The 22,779-nt window shown below is 41.4% G+C and overlaps 1 protein-coding gene across 1 annotated transcript in view; it reads right to left on the bottom strand.

The window, feature by feature from the left end:
* The window catches only part of PRKDC (protein kinase, DNA-activated, catalytic subunit), a 187,027-nt gene that overhangs the window by 105,491 nt on the left and 58,757 nt on the right, over positions 1 to 22,779 (bottom strand). Inside the window, exons 19-29 of the mRNA XM_066578069.1 lie at positions 22,667 to 22,753; positions 21,924 to 22,043; positions 15,468 to 15,627; positions 12,118 to 12,224; positions 11,326 to 11,416; positions 7,392 to 7,555; positions 5,655 to 5,807; positions 3,802 to 3,909; positions 3,031 to 3,257; positions 2,795 to 2,889; positions 2,063 to 2,162 (exon numbers count right to left, since the gene is read on the bottom strand). Coding sequence (XP_066434166.1) covers positions 2,063 to 2,162; positions 2,795 to 2,889; positions 3,031 to 3,257; positions 3,802 to 3,909; positions 5,655 to 5,807; positions 7,392 to 7,555; positions 11,326 to 11,416; positions 12,118 to 12,224; positions 15,468 to 15,627; positions 21,924 to 22,043; positions 22,667 to 22,753 — 1,412 coding nt within the window. The remainder of the gene's footprint in view (positions 1 to 2,062; positions 2,163 to 2,794; positions 2,890 to 3,030; positions 3,258 to 3,801; positions 3,910 to 5,654; positions 5,808 to 7,391; positions 7,556 to 11,325; positions 11,417 to 12,117; positions 12,225 to 15,467; positions 15,628 to 21,923; positions 22,044 to 22,666; positions 22,754 to 22,779) is intronic.

Raw genomic sequence — 22,779 nt, forward strand, 5'->3', positions numbered from 1 at the left:
CCTCATATGACCACAGACTAATAATGAGCTTCACAAGGAAATAAAGCCACAGTACAAGTCCTCTATTCACACTGTGTTTGAGCCCTTTGATTGGCATGGGTGCCAAGAAAATACATACGGCATACATCAAATGCATCCATAGGGCTCTATTTCCCTGACAGATACTAAAAAGAGTGTTCTCTCAGTATCCCATGGGCCAATATACATCTTCTTAACACTTTATCAGTTGCATGGAAAAACATAATTGACTTGACTTTCCTATAAAGAGACATAAAAAAAGAAAAAAAAAGACGACAGAATACCTTTTTTTTTTTTTCTTTACCATGAAAGTCTATTGACGATGTATATATCTGAACACCTACATAGTACATATATTGTAATATTCAGCAGGTAGTGTATGTCAGGAAATCTGCCCAAAGTGTACAAATGGCTAAAAGATGCAGTGTGAACAGAGTTGTACATTGGAAAACTTGAGGAAGGGCGGTTTCCTAGTACCCGGCGTTTCCATCTAAGTGTTTTTGGAAAAAAAACACTAAAATCAAATGAGTAAAAAAAAACAACCTGTATTTCTGTTGCGACTATTGGAGCTCACGGCACACAGATTTGTTAATGAGTTTGATGGGAGCAGTACAAAACCTTATAAAGTAAGCATCCACCAGCTGCAGGTTGACTGACGTCTTCATGTAATGGTGTAACTGGGATGCAGGGGATGTGGAGCTCTGTAGCAGCTAAACAGACCTTCAAATCCTCTAAGGACCATTTATATCACAGGCACATAACATATATGTAATAATACACAATATAGTGGTAATATTATATAACCATGAGAGCTAACGATCACATAACCACCGCAGATCAACATGGATAAAGGATATCAATAAACCCCATCACCACCCTAAATGACCAATGACACAAGGTATTAATGACTAGGCCACTTGTGTCCCTGGGTGATGTTAGAGAATTACTATCATAGACTGGTAGAGTTGGAAGGGACCTCCAGGGTCATCGGTCCAACCCCCTGCTCAGTGCAGGATCACTAAATCATCCCAGACAGATGTCTGTCCAGTCTTTGAAGACTTCCATTGAAGGAGAACTCAGCACCTCCCGTGGCAACCTGTTCCACTCATTGATCACCTCTTAACCACCGTATGTAAAAATACACAAGTAGGAAATGACAAATTGAGTTTAATCAGAGAGAGAGGAGGAATGAAGGGAATCTTGCCATGTTATGGGCACAAACAGAGCTGGAAACCTCATTAAAGGAAACCTGTCAGGTCCTGTTCACTCCATAAGCTAATGTTATGGACTCACAGGATGGGGGTTGCTGAGTCCAGTGCAGTGACTTTCATACTCCTCTGGCCCCCTATCCCTATGCCCTCACTGTCTGCCCAGGAATTGGCTGCTCGGTGCAAGCAGCGGAGTCATCTCTGCATTGTACGTGTGTGTGCATACATATTGTCCTCTCATTATGGAGCAGGTAAGTGACTATGGCAGTCCCATTTCTCCGGCTTAATGGCTCGTGTCCTAAGAGGTTCTCTTTAAAATCCTGAATCTCACATTTGTAATGGTACGTGGATGTAATGACAACCTACTTTTTTGTTTTTGTAATCTACCTACCTACTACTATGGTTCATATCCAGATTTAACAAAAAAAAATTAAAAAAATAACAACAAAAAGAGAAAAGAATTCCAGAAGGCAGAGGAATATACCTTACATTAAATTAAGATTCAAAATAGGCCTGTACTTGTACATATGAATATCTTGGAAAGCTTCCGCTCTAAATGATATATTTAAGGAAATATCCTAATAAAAGCAGAAACTTCTTTGTAATTGGTCATTGGATTATCTGAAAGTTTCCCTACTAGTTTCTTTGCTGTGCTCTTTTTTTAAACAGAGGCCTGAATATATATTTAGGAAGCGGCGCAGTAGCAGAAGACTCAGCAGACGACAATACTGGATCTCCACTCCTCTGGACATTCAGGGTTATCCCTCACAGTCAGGACGACACCATCCAATATTTCATACACTTTACAAGAAGGCTTGTGCAGACATTACAAATACCTTGGTATGCGTCTTTTAGATGATTTGTTTAGGCTGCTGGCTTTTTGAATTATGATGCGTTTCAGATGATCAATGGCATCACTACACTGCTGAATGGTGCCTGTAAATAACAGTAATAAAAGCTAATTATTGTAGAATTCTGCAGTTTTGGAAACATTTGATAGCCACCTGCCAGATGCTTGTTTGGCCAACCGCTATCTTGCCTGACACACCCATATACATGCATGTTCATCTTGTACGAGGGTACATGTATGTGTTCTGAATGTAGAGGAGATAAAGCCGCTGCCAGACATGTACCCCAAGAACAAAACGATCAGTCAGTCGAAATCCAATTGCTCAATCGTTGGTTTTTTTTATATTTGTATTTTATTTCAATTTTGCATTTTATAAGAAGGGGGAAAAAAGAACATTGCGTCAAATATCAAGTACAGTGTGGAAAGTAACAGAACAGATAACAGATGACCCATAAACAAGGGCAACAAGTAAATGAGGAATGACTGGAACGTATTGAGAATATAACGGAGACACTTACATAAATGGAGCATAAACTGCTCAGTCCTTCCAGTGTCTCTCCCAACATCTGCCGTTAGGGAAGATTTGGAAGACTCCCATACACATTAGATGGTCTTCGAGACCTTTGGAATTAGCAGGTTCAGCAAATATATATCCAATGTGTATGAACACTTAAGAGAAATGGAAAATCTTTGAAAATATAAATAATGTGAATCTCACCCAAGGACTTTTCGTCTCCATGAGATAATGCCAGGCTTTGCATGTACACCACTAAGATCTCAAAAACAAACTGTTCCACAAGAGCCTCCTCCTCTCTAAAAATCAAGAACAATGAATTTAAAATAGCCAAGTTGAGAATGTCGCCCCTTCATTTTTTTATAAGTTTGGGCAGTTGAGAAATATAAAATGATAGCGTCTACCATTGTCACAAGTCAAGCATTAGACACAATTCTCACCTTAATTCTCTGTACACATTGTTGAAAGCAAGAGCAGCTCCCAACCTCTTAAATGCATTAGGATGAATAGCAAGGCTGAAGAGTCTTTTAAATAGGGATTGTGTGTTCACAGGGCTCTGCTCCTGTTGTCTCGGGGTGGTCTGTTTGATAGACCATTTCAAAAATTCTTGAATACATCGTCCTGAAAAGTCCCGCAAGGTGCTATTACCGGGATCCACAATTCCATCCTTAGAAGAACAGACACATTTTATAAGAAAAAAATGTAAAACCTGAGTGTGATATTATATAAATAGCATACATGCATGTATATTAGAGATGAGCGAGCGTACTCGGTTCGGGTGTTTTTGCACTCGAGCACCGCTTTTTCCGAGTAACTGACTACTTGACGAAAAGATTCGGGGGGCGGCGTGGTGGAGCAGGGGGTAGCAGTGTGGAACAGGGGGGAGCTATCTCTCCCCCCCCCCCCCCCACTCCCCTCTGCAATCCCCCGCTCACCCCCGGCGCCCCCCGAATCTTTTCGTCCGAGTAGTCAGTTACTCGGAAAAAGCGGTGCTCGAGTGCAAAAACAATCGAACCGAGTACGCTCGCTCATCTCTAATGTATATGTAGCTATTCATTTACGCTGTATTTGCTGGAACATGAGTCTTATATGAAAACTTTGTACTGACTGCTTATTTCCAGCATCCGGCGAACAGAATAAAAACTTGTACATTGACATTAAGAGAAAAAGGTTGACAAAATACGCTTGAAAAATGAGCCATGCACACTTACCAAAATGGAATCGAGTAACGCCACGGTGTCATGACTTTCAAATTTTTTATTATTTGTTAACCAGTGAATGATGCCCATAACAAGAGGCTCATACAGCTGTCTCGTTACCTAGAAGAGAAAATGGAACATAGGGTAAAATCCAAAGTGTCTGGTTTTACCTTCTACCTCAAATTCAAATGCGCACATCTCTTGTGAGGTGATCAGGAAATCAATTTTTTTGAACAATTCCTTTTTATTCTTTGTAACTGTCTATAAGGGACATTTATCTTCCAATTTTTTAAGTGGCCGCTGCGGAAATCTAAGTAGCTACGGTATTGCTAGCAACTGTTTTGAAGAAAGTTTAGGTGATTATGTTCTCTTTTTCAGATGATGTTTCAAGATCTAGTACCTACTGAAACATTTTAGGTTTTTTTTAGAAATGGGAAACTGGAATTGATTTGTGGGTGTATAACCCGTGGCGGTGCAATGCTCTTGGCGGTTTTTAACGGGTGATAAATTAGACCCTCTATTAAAAAAAACAAAAACGGGGCAGAGTCATTATTTTCCTTGAAACTGGGACCTGGATAAGAATTGGATATATCTGAAGGAGATTGTGCTAATGGTGATGTTAGCAATGCCCTTTCCACCGAATGTGGTATTAGTTCTGGAGTGAAATAAATACGGTCACTATTTATCCTCTGAGGAGTTTTCATAGAGCTTTTCTCGTGGGTAGGTCCAAAAATTGGACTGGGATTTCCACTTATAGTGGTGCCACATAAGGTATTATCAATCGTGACCATAGATTGGAAATTTATATCCGGATGACTTACAGAGTCATTAGTTGTATGGCAATGATTAGACTTCCCTGAGGACTCATTTCCCATTTTTGGAATACTTCTTTCTGTCTGTGTTGTATTATCTTTACTTTGTTTGTCCTTGTTATTTCTATCTAACGTGTTTGTCACTTTGCCTGAATTTAACTAGAATTTCTTCTCTATTACTTTGTAAACCAAATTCAAAGACTAGTTTCAAACTCGCCATAGATTAATTTGTTCTTTTGACAATTAATTTGTCTAACATCAGAGAGGTTTATTAGTATTTATATTGCATTTATCGGTCTCCTCGTGAGGTACGATAGGCCAGGCAAGCTCTCCCGCCATGGGATCCCAGGAGACCTGTTTGTGGATTTTATTCATCTGTGGTTTATCGATACGCTAACTAGGACGTGGGGGACTCTGGTCCGGGTCACCCCTTGACGCCAGGTAAGTCCTTTTATTTCTTGGATTTTCACACACAGTACTGAAGCACTGTCCATTATATATGGCCTCTCAGAAGTTTAAGACAGATGCATAGACATTTAGGTGTTCATCTTCAGCACCAAGAGGAACAGACGATCAATGATGATAACTGATGAGACAGAGCTCTCAGGTGAGCGCCGCAGCCCATTCAGTTCAGACCCCCACTGATTACAATTTTGGACAAGTCATTCTGAGAAGTCTAAAGTTTTTTTTTTTTAAAGTGCAGTTACTCTTGAAAATTTACTGACAGTCGAAATGTGCTTGGAGGCCGCAGACTACTGCTACTGTTCTGACTTTCACTCAATTTTAAAACCTTTTTCCGCACCTAGCTATAAATGTCTTGTGGGAGTTCAAATATAAGAAAACAAGGATGTCATATGCCCAGCAATGGGTGATGAGTGTAGTATATCTGAGAGAATGCCAATCTAGACCATTTAATGCCTTGAGAGTCGCATTCAACTACCACATCCAAGTGCCTTGTTAGGGATGTAGGGCCCCGCGTTCACCTTATCAGCATCATTACAGTGCACCTACGGGGTGCCAATGAGTTGCCATACACATATACACACACCATACCTGATCAACATCACAGGCCAAGCGGAGCAGCACCGGAAACGTGCGTTTGTACAGCCTGAACATGGGGGGAGGCCCTTCTCGTGCATCAGGCATCTGAGATGCTTTTCCCAACATAAATGTAACCATGCTATGCAAAAGTTCACAAGCGGCAACCTAATGGAAACCAAAACAAGAAAGGTTATAGAAAACAGGCTGCACTGCAAGATGATGAATTCAAACATTATAAAAATAGCTATAGTTTCCTATTTCTTACAGACAGATCTAATGTAACATTTAAAGAAGCATGCATTTTTTCCCCATATAAACAGAATGAAAAACAACATTGTTTCTAATAATGTAAAGTGCGACCACATGCATGCAGGTAACAATATACCTTTGGTTTCTTGATTTAAAAAAAAAAAAAAAGAAAGAATACTGTCTAATTCCCTTTAATGTGCACTTATTTTTGTGATTTTTTATTTCCGTGTTGAAACGTGCAGCAGCCTACACAGGAGCAAATGGTTTCCACCTGTAGCACTGCCAACCTTATGGTTCCCACCTGTAGCACTGCTAACCATATGGTTTCCACCTGTAGCACTGCCAACCTTATGGTTCCCACCTGTAGCATTGCCAACCTTATGGTTCCCACCTGTAGCACTGCCAACCTTATGGTTCCCACCTGTAGCACTGCCAACCATATGGTTCCCACCTGTAGCACTGCCAACCTTATGGTTCCCACCTGTAGCACTGCCAACCTTATGGTTCCCACCTGTAGCACTGCCAACCTTATGGTTCCCACCTGTAGCACTGCCAACCTTATGGTTCCCACCTGTAGCACTGCCAACCATATGGTTCCCACCTGTAGCACTGCCAACCTTATGGTTCCCACCTGTAGCATTGCCAACCTTATGGTTCCCACCTGTAGCACTGCCAACCTTATGGTTCCCACCTGTAGCATTGCCAACCTTATGGTTCCCACCTGTAGCACTGCCAACCTTATGGTTCCCACCTGTAGCATTGCCAACCTTATGGTTCCCACCTGTAGCACTGCCAACCTTATGGTTCCCACCTGTAGCACTGCCAACCTTATGGTTCCCACCTGTAGCACTGCCAACCTTATGGTTCCCACCTGTAGCACTGCCAACCTTATGGTTCCCACCTGTAGCACTGCTAACCTTGAGCCTAAGGAAGCCACTTTTGTTATTGATCTATCCAATAAAAAGCTATTTCCAGTAAACATTTGGACGCTGTCAGATGCATGGCTTAACATGGCTGTAAATTTTATACTTTTATTAAAACAAAAGAGTAAAAGAAAAATCTCACTTTTTTTAGGGCCCCTTCACACAGGCGCATGCATTTTTGTGCACCCCTCAGCGCAATGTATTTGTGCTATGAACAAGGCTTTTTTTGCGCGTAGGAGCGCATATTAATGTACCTTTAGCGCTAATGTTTATTTGTGAGCAGCAGACAAACAACTGATTTAAATGGCTGCTAGAGGTGTTCTTTTTTTCATGGAATTCTGCAGCATATTGTGCATTTCATTGCACATTGCACGCACCCCCATATACTTCTATGGGAACCTTCGGTGCACAGGAAAACAAAGCATGTTCTGAAAGTCAGGAGACGTGTACAAAGCCATTGACATCAATAAGTTCTATTCTCTGTGTATTGCACATGTATAACTGCATTTTACAAGCTCAAATACACCCGTGTGAAGGAGCCGTTTAAATGAAAAAACAACAAGAAATGCAAAAGTACTTTAGTCTGTCTGTCACTGGCAGTTAGTGCTAGGTCTGTCACACGAGGCAGAAACGTATCCAAGTAGATGACAGGTTTCAGATCAGCAAATGGTACGGCAAAACTCAGTCTTTTCTCGGAGTCCCACGATACGTGATTCTTTATCATTTCTTCAGTAGATGTTGCTTCAAAGTAAAAACAGGCGACATAAATATTAATACAAATATAAATTCACATGACTTATGCAAACTGCACAGTTACTCATGTATCTTACATTGTAAGTTTACGACTGATATAAACAGTTTGGTTAATCTGTTTTTGGAGCCATTATAACTGCAGTTATACAAGAAAATGTAATACTGCACAATCCCGAGCAGCAGAATGGCAGTCATGGTAATCTGCAGTATGTAGGCTATTTCTGGTTATATGGTTTAATACATTTTTAATACTGTATATTAATATAATTAGAATTGCTCGCACATTGCCCCCTTTACTTCCTCCCGCACAATGCTTTAAGTAAAAGCTCGCAGGAGGTGGTAAAAAACGGTTTCCTGATCATCCTTGATGTCAGGGCCCACAGAACTAGGACACTAGACTCCTCCTTAGCAAAGGCCCTTTAAGACAGGCTGAGAAACACCCGATTTTCGTGTGCCCAAGCGGACGATCTTGTGACGTCATCACCAGCTATTCTGCGCTCAGGCTGCCGGATTAGACTGCACAATTCTTGTTGAGAATCGCACAGCTCTCGTTCGCTGATTGTTGAGCGTTTCGCAATCCTATGTAAAATACTGAACAACCAGTTTCTAAACTACACATCAAGTGAACGAGCCGGCGCTGATTTGTATGTTGGTCAAAACTGACCAACGAGTGAGAACCTTACGATTCTCATTTGTCATTCAGTCGACTGGGTTAAACTGATTGATTATCGTTCAGTTTTGCTTGTTTGAACACTTTTCTGAAGGATAATCGTTCCGTCTGCATGCAGCTTTAGTCTGGGTGTGCTAGCATTTATACGTATGGGTGTGTGTACACGTATTGTCCTTTAAGCCCCATAGTAAGGCAATGAGGAGTACTGTATGAAAAGAGGGAAACACTTCTTCACAGATATAGATAAAAATTAATAATGTTTATTAAATACTTGTTAAAAGAACATGGGTTTACACTGACACACAGACAAAAATCAAAGAACGAAACAAAAAAACCAAAGAAGGAACCCTGGTTTGGAGGTACAAGGGGGATTCAGCACTTTTGATAGTGCATAGAGGTGAGTATGTTCATCCCTTGTTGTATATATAGGGATAGCCTAGAGAAGTTAATACAGACACAAGTTGCTGAAGGATAAGTAGTATCGAACACGTTGGTTATGAATACGCAATTCGTGCTCGAATCTATTCAGGCAAAGTGTATGTATCCTCTTAGGCAATTAGGGATAAATCACCAATGTCGACATATAGTCGTATCCTGAAAACCCCAGTATGCCACAATAATCGTAAGTTTATTGTTACGGGGTCTGGTTTATTATATAAATAGATATTATTATTAACCAGAACCCAAAGACGCAAGCTAATTGTGCCTTCGTAGATCTACCAGGACAATGCCAGAGTTTGGCCCTGGCGTGCGGCTGATAGAGATCTACAAGTTCACCGCTTGCCAGCATGCCATCTCAAAGGTAGACTTATACTAAAAGATAGACTTGTGCTCAGAGATAGGCTCGACGCGTTTCTCTATCCGATTTTTTGGATAGTTCCTCAGGAGCAGAAGGTACGTATACCATTAGTACTTATTTAGTCCTTTTACTGTGGACCAGTCAACACCAGGGTAGGTGAAAGAAAAAGATGTCTCATTGATAAAATGGTTTTTTGGTGGATTTATATGTCGACATTGGTGATTTATCCCTAATTGCCTAAGAGGATACATACACTTTGCCTGAATAGATTCGAGCACGAATTGCGTATTCATAACCAACGTGTTCGATACTACTTATCCTTCAGCAACTTGTGTCTGTATTAACTTCTCTAGGCTATCCCTATATATACAACAAGGGATGAACATACTCACCTCTATGCACTATCAAAAGTGCTGAATCCCCCTTGTACCTCCAAACCAGGGTTCCTTCTTTGGTTTTTTTGTTTCGTTCTTTGATTTTTGTCTGTGTGTCAGTGTAAACCCATGTTCTTTTAACAAGTATTTAATAAACATTATTAATTTTTATCTATATCTGTGAAGGGTTCTAAATTAATACATATAGATTCTCATACCACTGTGACTTCTTGAGGGAAACACTTCTAGGGCATATAGAATGATTGACTTTAAGGGAAATATCACAGGACTGCCAAACGTACATGTAGGCATATATACACATTCAGTTGCTGGAACTGCTTCAGGTCTGCAGCTTATAGTCAGTATACAGTGCGTACGGGCACTGTATACTGAAAATTATAGGTACCAAACAGCAAAACATTTCAGTGCGCATGTTAAGGCTCATTCACATAGCACTGAGAGGTTCTATTTTCCTGTTCCACTAGCACAGCAGGATAACGGCATCTAGTAGCCAAATAGATCCATCTTATGAAGGAACCAAAATAGTCCCCATTGATTATAATGGGATTCATTCAGTTACTGTGCAACCATCCTATTTCTTAACCCTTTTAATGATGGAGCTTTTTTATTTATTTCTATTTTTGTTTTTTCTTCCCCCCTTTTAAAAATCATAACTCCTTTATTTATCCATCGATGTAGCTGTATGGGGGCTTGTTTTTGCAGGATGAGTTGTATTTTTCAATGGCACTATTTATTGTACCATATAATGTACTGAAAAACTTTTTAAAAATTCTAAGTTGAGAGAAATGGGAAAAAAATGAAAATCCGCCATCTTTCGATGCCTCTTGTGTCTATGGCACACAGACTGCAACAAAAATAACATGACAGCTTTATTCTCTGGGTCAGTACGATTACTACGATACCAAAAACTTATATAGTTTTTTTTTCTGCTGTACTACTTGTAATTTTTTCAAAGATATTTAATTTTTTTAATTATTTTCTGCCGCCGTCTTCTGCATGCAATAGCTTTTTATTTTTCCATCTACATAGTTGTGCGAGGGCTCACTTTTTCCAGGACGTCCTGTAGTTTGCGTTGGTGCCATTTTGGAATACGTATGACTTTTTGATCATTTTATTGAATTTTTCTTGGAGACAGGGTTAACAAAAGAGTGCATTTGTGGTGTTCCTTTTTTTTTTCTGAAGATGTTCATCGTGCGGGATAAATAATGCATAATTTTGATAGATCGGACTTTTTCGGACGCGGCGATACCAAATATATATTTTTGTTTTATGATTTAAAATCTTTTATTTTAAATATGGCATAAGGGGGATGAGTTCAACTTTTATTCCTTTTTTTTGCAATTAGTAAAACTTTACTGATCTTGCTTTTACTTCTTTTTTTTGCCCTCCTAGTGGACCACAACTTGGGATGCTCTGATCGCTCCTTCAGTATGATGTAATGCTGTAGCATTACATCATACTGCGATCTGACAGGCCTATGGGGATGGCCTGATAGGCATTCTGCCATGACAGCCCTGTAGCCATTCAGAAGGCCCCCGGCTGCCATGCACCGGCACGGCTCCCTGCGATCTCCTGGCAGGGAGCCAAACAGGACCCCTGAACATCGTTCAGGGGATTTAAATTCTGACAGCAGCATTTAAAGAGTTAACAGCCCCGATGAGCCGCGTGGCTCATCGCAGCGGTTGCCGCCAGGTGTCGGCTGTAAGAAACAACAGGCACCCGGGATGTATGAAGGGAGGTCGCCCCGCAATCGCCCTTCATACATGTCCTGCATCTGCAAGACGTAAAGACACTATAGGGCCGTCACGAAGGAATTAACAAAATTCAGCGATGGAGGTTCCAAACAGAAATGTGCAGCAAACTACAAGAACTTTATCTATAATAAGGAGGTTACCTGTTACCAGGCTGCGATTAATTTGTCCCCCAAGAGATCCAAGTAATCGAACAACTCTACTCCGCACTGCTGCTAGCGAGGATTCATGTTTCTACAAAAACAACCAAAAGTAAATATGATCCCACATGGAGGTACACAGATAAGGAAAAATGAATACACTAGATTACATCCAGCATGTATTTGGAGACCAATATTAGAAGTATAGACAGGCTTTAAAGGCAGTCTGTCATACTGCGCATATAACCGCATATTCTAGCGCAGAAGGGGCTGAACAAATCAATCATTTTTGTCCCCCCATTCCTCCCCGCTGCTCCCCACCCCCCGCTGTCACCCGAACCTTTTCTTCCGAGCGGGCAGGTACTCGCTAAGGATAATGCTCGCTCGAGTAATTGTCCTTAGCAAGTATGCTCGCTCATCTCTAATGTTCAGGAATGATCACTTGAATACAAATAATAATACAAATGGAAAACATAAAATGTACAATCGCTGCAGATGATGCCTTCTACTTACACCATCATATACCAGGAAAGAATAATAATGCGGATGGCACTGGTTAAAAGCGAGACCAAACGTGGGTGTACACTTATATATCCTTTTTATAAATGATACCCTAGAAGATAGTTGGGATCTTAGCAATTCAGGAGGGAATAGAGTCGATGGAAAATTCCATCGCACATCCCAAACCTGAGGAATGATTTGTGGACACTTCCTACTCTTATGTACCACCTTTCCATGGGGGATAAATTATTTCAAAAACTTTACAGAAGCTCCATTAAAGATGAGATGACTTACCACAGAGAGAGCCTTTGTTCTCTGTATTTGCTTAATAAGATATTTATTAAATCCTTTTTGTGACGCACGAGACAGGCGATCCACGTCAAGAGCACTCAGAGCCTCCTCTGCAACAGATCAAATGGCAACAATATAATTACATCATGCAACAATATTACTTAGACTGTATGCCTGACTGTGAATCTGAAATAAATTGTAATAAGTGATTTCATAAGAGCAGAGGATAAAACAAAACCGTACTGTATGTTTTTATGAATGATATAAATGTATACTGTACGCATCTATGTAGGCAGAAAGCAAAGCAGACAACTTTTTTTTCTGATTTCTTTTTTTTATGTGGCAGAACCTTATCCTCAAGGTCCTTGCTCATCAGCGGGTCTAACAAGGGTTCAATCAAAGGTGGTTTCTGGGATTATACTACGGACGACCCATCATTGAGATAGGTCATCGACATCAGCTGTTCGCAGCTGCTAGCCGGACAGCACAGTTCCGTACAATGTGCTACAGCCCAGAATGACACTGCAAGCTCTCCCCCATTGAAATGAACAGCACATGGCTGAAATCACGTACATTTGCAACTTCCAACAGCACAACGATTTTGCCAGCAGTACTGCCGTTTTAACAGCAGTGACTTCCGGTCATTTGCTACTGCGGGTAGGTGATGATTTCAGCCACATGTGGTTACAACAACATGAACACACAGCCTATGCCCTTCATTTACCTGGACAACTCAACCTCTCAAATCAGGTAATCCATTCTAACTTGTCCCCCTGACCTACACCAAACCCACACTTTCTTCTTTCTCCACTGTACTTTTTCTTCTTTTTTCTTAAAGGGGTTATCCAGAACGTTAAAAAAAATATTCAAAAGGCTTAAAATGGCGTGAAATGCAGGAAAAATGCATACTCACCTACTTTAGAGGCTCCTCGCCATTCAGACCGTGGAAGAAACAGGTTAGCGATCACGTGCAGTTCATCAGTTGTGCATGTAACCTCTTGGCACAATGATTCTTCTATCGTCACTGAAGCCTGTGATTGGCCGAGCAGTCGTGTGCAGAACGTACAGCACGTGACTGCCCGCTGCCTTCTTCCAGGTTCCTCTGAAGTAGCATGCATTTTAACTTTATTTAACACAATTTTAAGCCAGGGAATTTTTTTTTAGTCCCAGAAAACCCCTTTAAAGGTGAAGGTCCAGATAAAAGCCTGATCATTCATCCCCTTTCTTTTCATTTCAGTATACCCCATGAACACAGACTCTCATATTTGAATGCAATCTGGTCAATGTGTCACCTGCTAATTCCCAACATCACTGTGAACCTCTGGTTTGACCGAAAGTGATGGAATGCTCATGTTATGCATTATTTATATAATGCCCATAGACACAATTACCGAAATAGGACATTGTGCTGGAATGTTTATAGGTTTTTTTATTATAGCACTCTTTCTATACTGTGCAATTATTTTCCTTCAATAAAAAAAAAAATTAAGCAAGAAAAAAAATATATAAACAACTGCATATTAGAGCCTTAACTATCAAGTCAAATTGTAAACAAATTAAGGCGCTTACTCCTGGTTGGCTTAGAATTGACTCAGGCCTCGTTGGAATGAGGTTACAGCCTGTGACTTCCTTTAGCACTTAGAGTGTAACTGTGCTTTATAAAAACTTTTGACATGCCATAGAGACCTGTCAAGTTTTGACTGCTGAGGGGCCGGCTGCTGAGACCCTCACGATAGCTAGAATGAGCTAGCTAATGCGACGAGCGCTATCACTGCTTGCTAATTGAAGACAGGCCTGTAGACTTTTTTTGAGTCACCCTTCAGCTAGCGAGCAGTGACTGCATTTAGCTGAAGAAAGCAAGCACAGTTACACTTTGTCTGACAGTTGCCAGCATGTTGTGCCTCTCAGCCAATGAGTCCTGGAGGCAATTTTAATTTGCACATCACACTTTGTATTGGCACCAATATTGGGACTTCAGGGACAGAGTTCTGCAAGTGGCAGTAGTCCACACTGAATTTAAAAAAAAAAAAATTATTACATATGAATTTAATGTCACTTCATCGTACTACATCATATTCAATAATATCTGATATACCCGGCTTCACCCGAGGTAATTTGATACAGGTGTTTAAGTGTTGTTCACACCGAAAATTATATGAAGTCAAGGTTACTTTAGAGGAACCGATGAATAAAACATGTATACACATAGAGGAGCGTTAGATTCTCCTCAGGCTGCATGTACCGATGTGCCTTTGCAGAATGTGCCACCCCTCCCATTCTCCTCATTTAGGATCTAAAGAATACGTGCACCAAAATTAACACTTGTACAACACTGGAAAGTTACATTACATAGGGGTGCACTTACTTTTGCAATTAGCATTGAATAAATCAGGTTGTGACCCCATTCCTTTTCTTATTTAGGACCTAAAGAATGATTGTGCCAAATTTCATGCTTGTACAACACAGGGAAGTTACAATACATAGGGGTACACTTACTTTTGCAATTAGAAATTGAATAATCAAGTTGTGACCCCTTTACTTTTTCTATTTAGGACCTAAAGAATGGTCGTGCCAAGTTTCATGTTTGTACGACACTGGGAAGTTAGAGAATTAGTGGCGAGTCAGTTAGTGAGGTTCTTTGCATCCAAACAGACCAAAGCTGCATGACTGCAGAAGTCAATGTCTAATGGGGGTTCCTTGGATCCACTGGAGGAAGTTAATCTGAGAGTTTAAGGGAGGCTTTACACAGACCAGCTATTGGCTGAAAATAAAAATCACTTAAAGAAGCGATTTTCAGTGACAGCAGTCCCATGGAAACATGGGACCTGAAAGGGTATCGAGCGAGAAATTGCTTTGTAGTCACTAACCTCTTAATTTCAGCTCACTGAGAACAGGTAGTCGTTCATCTTTGAATGACTGCCTGCTCAGAGTGAATTGAGCACCCCGTTTCCATTCACTGAACGACTATTTCTCCTGTGTGAAAGCACAGGAGTGACAGTTGTTGGGATGACTGTTGGCCACTTATGTGTCTGACAGTTGTTCCGTGTAAAGCCACCCCAAGTGTATTGCCTTATTAAGTGATGGCTAAAATGATACTAGTAAGTGTCAAGACAAAATTCAAGCTTCCACAAAATCCCAACAGACTGCATAACATATCTGGCTTTGTATAGGATCACATGGACTTTTGGATCAAACTAGCAAGTCTGCTTGTGCATTACAAAACACAGTAGTAAAAATCTACATATCGGTATATCTAATCTACACATCAGACAAGTAATCCATAACAGTGTGTGTTTACAGTTTAAGACAATGAATTATCTCCTATAGAAGTGCAATCAAAATGACATCCATACCTGTGGATGAGGTGTCTGTCAAGTAGCCATCAAGAAATGGTAGAATGTCTTTGTAGTAAGGCTCCATAATACCTGGAGGAATTCGAGATGACCAATATTCAAGTGCATCAAGTCCAGCATCAGCAAGCGGTGGGAAGCTCAGGCCTAATTTGAAGGCAGTCTATATAAAATGATACTCAATGTAATATTTTATTTTGTATTAGTCAATTCTAACAAGACATATACAGCGTACACAAAAGATGAGACACAATCTAAGAATGAATATGAAAATAATTGTATAGCAAAAGCCTGTATGGCTAATGAATAGCAAGAATTGAGCTGTAGAAGAAGATTTTGATTACTATTAACTGGGATTTAAGTAGAAGGAGGTGAAGTAGACCGCTGTAGACTGACATAACTTGAATGTGAGCATGTCTCATGAAAAAAAAAAAAGCTTTCATTGTAGTAGACTGACAGTGTAAATATGAAATCGCTCCGACCAGTGATTTGGGTAAGAGGGATGTGTAGATATAGGAGAAATCAAAATCCTGTATTTTTTCCCCCCACTTACTTGAATGTTTTGATAGAAATAGATAGAACATGAAAAACACTAATAACTAATCATTGTGGAAACTGAAATTTTGTTACTTACCGTAAGATTCATTTCCCGTCACATTTATTGGAGGGACACAGAAAGGCCTTGGGTATAGCTTTTGCCACTGGGAGGCAGGAACTAAGCAGAAAAAAAGTTTGTCCTTCCCCCCAGCAGTACCTCTCCTTAAGGCACTGAGCTAAATCAGAGATTGTAGAATCATAGAACAGTAAAATTCAAAGGGATCTTTGGGGTCATCGGGTCCAACCCCCTGCTCAGTGCAGGATTAACCAAGTCATCCCAGACAGATATTTGTCCAGCCTCTGTTTGAACACTTCCATTGAAGGAGAACTCACCACCTCCTGTGGCATCCTGTTCTACTCATTGATCACCCTCACTGTCAGAAAGTTTTTTCTAATATCTAATCTGTGTCTCCTCCCTTTCAGTTTCATCCCATTGCTTCTAGTCTTTCCTTGTGCAAATGAGAATAGGGCTGATCCCTCTGCACTGTGACAGTCCTTCAGATATTTGTAGACAGCTGTTAAGTCTCCTCTCAGCCTTCTTTTTTGAAAGCTAAGCACTCCCAGATACTTGAAGCAGTGCATAAGCAGTAAAATTGAACAAATTAACAATCAATACAGACCATAAGAAAAAAACACATAGTTCTAGGAAAGAACCATGCCAGATTAAGGATCCATTTGTAGAGGGAAAAAAAAAAAGAGCGCTAACAAAGAACAAACAACTGGGCGGGTGCTGTGTCGCTTAATGAACGTGACGAGAAATAGATTTTACGGTAAGACACAAAAATCCTGTTTTCTTGTCTGTGTCATTGGGGGGACACAGCAAGACCTTGGAACATTCAAATGGAGTCCCCAAGTGGTGGGTAAAAGAAAAAAAGGTGAGTGTGGACAGCATACCATCAGCTGAAGACCAAATAAACTGAAAGGGCCCAGCAGAAGATGCATTCGACAGAACTTAGAAAAAAGTGTGAAGACAGAAAAGTGGTCTCATCACTAAGAATCTTGAATTACAGAAAAAGGCATGCCATAGTGTAGAGGGGTGGTTGACAATGAATTATGGGGGAGAAAGAGTATTCGTCCGTTGGTAGGTATTGTGTGAGCGCAATACCAAGAACACGTCCGTCGGCAACAGCAGCAGCCTCCCTTGGACGGACTGGCAGATGCCTTCTTGAAGTGGAAGTCGCTGGCGCACTGGACAGAGATCAAGGCAGGAGAAGAGGAGGAAAACTTTATTTTGGGCTACCCACTTCAATGCTGAAAGGGTGTCTTCATCTGGCCTTTTACAACAAGGAGATATACAGGAGATTTAAAAAGCCGCAGGATAAGGCAGAGTGAGACATCACAGACATGTGACGCTATCACATCATGTAATACAAGAACTGCATTCACAAATTACACCATAGTATTCAACACAATATAATAAATGAATGTCAATAAATAATTAAGAACGTCAGGAGCTAAATGGAGAACAGAACAATTGGAAAAAAAAAACTAAAACAGAGGCAACAGAGCAGAGGCCTGGAGAAATAAGCAGCAATGAAAGTAACAGATAAGGACAATTGCAGACATCAGGACATTAAATTAATGGGTTAATTCAAAAACCAAGCTAGAACCACAGAGAGCAGAGACAGTGGTAAGAGAAATCTAGCAGATGTAAGAAACTGTGAGAATAAGATGAAAGAAACCTTGTAGCAGTGTGAAACAAGCCAGCAGAGAGGGCGCTCAGTGATATCCCAGGAGGGTCACTGTGGAGGGTTCTCAAGCAATCCAGAGAATAATGAGATGAAAGAGAGGAGGAGAAATGATGGAGGAACATAAGCAAAGATTATCTCATGGATTTGTTGCCACTTGTATATATAGGTAATTACTGAATAACTGATGAATGCATAACAAACTGAACATACAATTCTGAAAATCTAGTAAAAGCAGAACATCCTCCATGGAAGGACAGTAGGAGCTGTCTAGCATGCAACAAAGACGAAGACCTCCCTCACACAAACGTTTTTGTACAGAGTTTAGCGCTGCCTTTTCAGCGCTGCACAAAACACTGTACAACGCTCCTATTCATTTCAATGGGGCTGCTCACACGAGCGTCAAAACGCTGCGCTTTGACAGCGACGCATGTTCTATCTTTGGACGTTTTCAGCCCTGTGTCGCCTATTAAAATGAATGGGCAGCGGTTTCAGCGCTGCTGAAAATGTGGCACAACTTGGTACCACGTTTTTGACAGCGCTAAAACGCAAGCACTAGGTGAACTACCTAAAAAGAAAAATAATCTATACTAACCTAGCTGGCGCCGACCAGGTCCCTGCCGCTGCTCCCTGCAGGTAAGGGCAGGTTTCTGGGCCTTTTGCTAGTGCTGGGGTTTGTAGACCCCACCTCCAGCAAGAGATTGCTATGATTGATTCATCGAGCCCTGGCTCAGCCAATCAGAGCCAGCACTTAATGAACCAATCACAGACATTCAATGAATGGCTGTGATTGGTGCATCCAGCGCTGACTGTGATTGGCTAAACCCGAGGGCTAAGCCAATCAGAGCAATCTTTGGCTGGAGGTGGGGTCTTCAAACTCCATCACTAGCAAAAGATGCTCTGTCAGATGACAAGTGCCCAAAAGCCTGTCCGGAGCTCCGGAGAGTAGCGGCAGGGACCCGGACGGCACCCGATAGAGTATTGAGTATTCAGCCTCACTGGCTGTGAAAACTCAGCCAAAACGTTGTCAAAAATGCATGACAATGCTGCTGAAACCGCAGTAAAATGCAGCGTTGACAAACACTGCGTTTCTGCAAACGCTTGAGTGAGCGAGGCCTAAGTGATCAGGTTGTAGAGTTCATCAGTCAGAAAAACTGGCTGAGCGAGACAGGCAATCGCTATATATTCATGCAAAATGTAGATTGGCTATAAGCAATGACCCCTACCTGATGGGGAAGAAGGGGAGACTATATGCAAAAACTGCATAACTACATTGGGTGCCATATATAACAACAAACAAGAATTCTGTCCCGGCAAGAAGGTAACGAGATGGTCTGATATATGCCAAAAAATTGTAATCACCTAAAGTCAGGTTTACAGGGGCTCAACTCATATTGCACAACCCATGGACTGTGCAACTTGTGAGACATCGCACATTATATATCTAATTATCGCACAAAAATAGGACATGCTGCAGTCTTATTTTTTTTTCCTCCTCCATGTTGCACCATTGGCCTCAGAGGAAAACTGTCTGTGTAAATTAACCCATTGAAAACAATGAGTAAATACATTGTGCAGCATCTGTGCATTGCATGATTTTACTGGCTTGTAAATACAGCCTTAGGCAGAGTCTAGGAGAAAGTAGACAGCTGATGCTGGACTCGCTAATAACCCTGTCGCACTGTGTCCAGCTGAAAAACTTTTCTAGGATGAGGTCCTGAATTTCCGGTACTTGCGAATATGTGTAACCATGTGTAACCATGTTGTTAGGTACAAGAGTGCAGCTGCAAAACAAGTACTCTTCTTATATGAGGGTTAAGAAAGCAACCTGCCATTTGTAAACCTGCGTATTCAGGTACATGCAGAAGACTAGTAGAAATACCATTCCTCATCCAATGGCTGCCTGACCACAGCAGAAACTGAGGCTAGCGATAATGATGGATGCCTGCAACCATATTCAATAAGAGCCAACTGCAATATAACTACTGCCTGGAAGGAGGTAGCATGGGGCTTGCCACAGTAGCAAAGACATGACTGATACAGAAGCTCATAATACTCCTCCTATGGAAAGGGGTAATAAGGCAGTATATGCTCGCTATATATAGTCACAGGCTCTCAGTGCTGTCATTGTGGGTAGGCATGTGGAACACAGTCTCACTGTGCTACATTACTCCCCCTATGGAAGCGAGAAAACAGGGCTGTGAGCACTCTACGTATAGGAGACCAACACACAGCGCTCCATTACTCCCCCTATGGAAGGTGGTAAACATGCGGTACATACTCAACGCGCAGGAGACCGTTTTACAGCACTATATTAGTCCTCCATGAAAGGGGGTAATCAGGCGGCCGTACTCAAAACGTGGGAGACAGACTCACAGTGCCACGTCACACCAATTACGGAAGGGAACAATGAGGTGGTATATGTTACTTGTGCAGGAGACATCCTCGCAGCAGTGTTTTACTTCTCCTATGGATGTGAGTAATTAGGAGGTATGTGTTCGCATGCGGGAGATCATCCTAAAGTGCTCCATTACTCCAGCTATTGAAAGGAGTAAGGAGGCAGTGGAGCCTGACAAATGTGCCCATTTTAGTGAACTAGTGCGGCTAAATAGGTGGTGGACTTAACAGGGGATAGGGACTTTGAAATGATTTTATACTCTAGACATTAAGCAGAGGGTACCTTGACAGGCCACAAAGCATCCCATGCTACAACCACTGTGGATGTAGAAGATAACTGGATAATCCCCATGGAAGGCTTCTTGTATTCCCATATATGTGGTGTTTAAGAGAGAGGGATATAGTGTGCGGAGACAGCGCCTACCTGGTCTGATACAGGAGTCTCAAAAAAAAAAAGATATGGGATATAACGGTCTCCGAAATCTATTTTGCAATGGAGGGCTGCTGTGTGGAGTAGATGTTAGTACAGGAGCTGCTGAGTGGAAGGAATAGAAGAACGACTCCAGGGTCAGAAAGGTGAAGCTGGACATGTCACTGGCCATACTGTTTCCTACTGGGAAAGAGACTCCAGTCCAGTGTGCTTTGCTGGAAGATCAATTCAAAAGGCAGAGAACCCTACCGAAAGGCCAGTCTCGAGCCAATGCTCCCTCTGGACATCCCACCCCAACAACAGTACGTCAACTGGAAGTCTGACCCTGTGTAGGCAGGAAAGACGGGGCCCAAACTTAGGAACCTGCCCAGAAACAGAGAACTGCAATGAGCCTAATCTTTGAGAATAGCAAGTCACCAGAGAAAGAGGAATACTGCCCTTGTAGTAGAAAGCAGCCTAGCAGACTGCACCAAACCGGAGTCTCGATTACTAGTGGACAGATTGTGGTTATAAGCAAAAGTGCATAGGGACTGATGCGGCCATGGAGAAACAGATGACTGAGGAAACACATGATGCCCAGGAACAGGTAAGAAAAACTGACGACTAAAAACTATGAAACACGTGTGGCAGCTAAAGCTGGCAGAAAAATGAGGTCAGAGACACCTGAAAATTGAGGGGTGGGGGAGAAACAGTGGAGGGAAAGGGTTTAGGCTACTTTAAGGGGGAGCGTTGGGAGGATGTGGGCCTGGGAAATCTGGGGTGGCGCCATACATTCCTAGTTCTGCTTACTTATCTGCTCTTGATCCCCTTCACCTTAGCTCCCCCAAGGTACCAGCAGTCACCTCCTCAGCAAATATCACTTAATGGAGGTAGCATGCTAGTTGAGGAGGGAAGTAAGCAGGAATCTCAGGTGACCCCATGACTGAAGGGAAACAATAATTAGTTCATTTTGTCTTCTTTGAGGAGAGAGTAACAGTGTGTCTCATGCAGCAATGTTCACCCTCCTCACTTGGGGACAATCAGGGAAGGTAGTCCATTCCCGATTCCCACCTAGATGGGAAAAAGGAAAAATAAACTAAAATAAGAAAGCGGAGAAGACCTACAGAGTAGGTCTGCCTCCTATGGGCACTAAGCTAAAACGGATTTAGATCAGTGTCTGCAGGAGGGGTATAGCTGGTGGGAGGGACAAACTCTTTTTGAGCTTAGTGTTCGCCTTCTAGTGGCAGCAGCTATACCCATGTCTTGCTGTGTCCCCCAATGACATGGATGAGAAAATCTATTATTATATTTAAAAAATCCAATATTACTCAACCACATGGTCTGTTATACAAAGTTGTCATAACTTACTTGTAATGATGGGATGTAGGCTTTCATATCAAGCATGATGATATCATGAGGCAGTGAAAGGATTAAAATTAAACAAGAGGCCAAAAGCTCATCCTTAAATTGCTTCATTTTAGAAGATACCTAGTGTTAACAAACACATGGTTATTAAAACAGCAGGAAACCAGCAAAGTAGAATATATAGATGTATAATAGCAAATAAACAGTAAAGAAGATTCACAAACTTTTTGCGGACACAATAAATTAAGAAACAGACAACTTTATTACCATTTGTGATAAACATTATGGCTGGACTACCAGCTGTCATATTTGCACAAACAGCCATTGCAACAGAGCAGAGTAATGCCAATCTCTCCACAGGTCTCAAGAGCACAACCTCGTAACTTCCAGGCCATAATACGGCACACTATCCAAAATGCTATTGTGCTCAGTATCGTGACCCCCCCCCCATATAGTTCTACGTGATGTTCTGCATTCCAAAACACGTTTAGAAGAAGGGATAACCATGTCCAATGTATGGAATCCGATGAAGCAAGCTTTAATTATTTTAAGCAAATTCCATTTAACAATATGCTGTGTTTACCACAGTATTTGTTCTACTTGGGACGGAAGCATGGCCCCACCATATTCAGCATCCATGCACTACAGATACCAAATACTATCATAGGCACGAGGCCTTAATATGTTTTCATTTTGGGTTGCAACCATCTTTAAGCATACTACTACTTGAAACATTAACACCTTACCTCTTTTCCAAATTTCAGAAACAGAGCAAAGCAAGAAAATTTTTCAGGATTTTGTGGACTTTTGGCAGAACTTTTTGGACTCACGCCCTACAAGAACAAAATGCAGCACATTT

Source organism: Eleutherodactylus coqui, chromosome 9 (assembly GCF_035609145.1).
Source record: "Eleutherodactylus coqui strain aEleCoq1 chromosome 9, aEleCoq1.hap1, whole genome shotgun sequence".
Taxonomy (NCBI): Eukaryota; Metazoa; Chordata; class Amphibia; order Anura; family Eleutherodactylidae; genus Eleutherodactylus; species Eleutherodactylus coqui.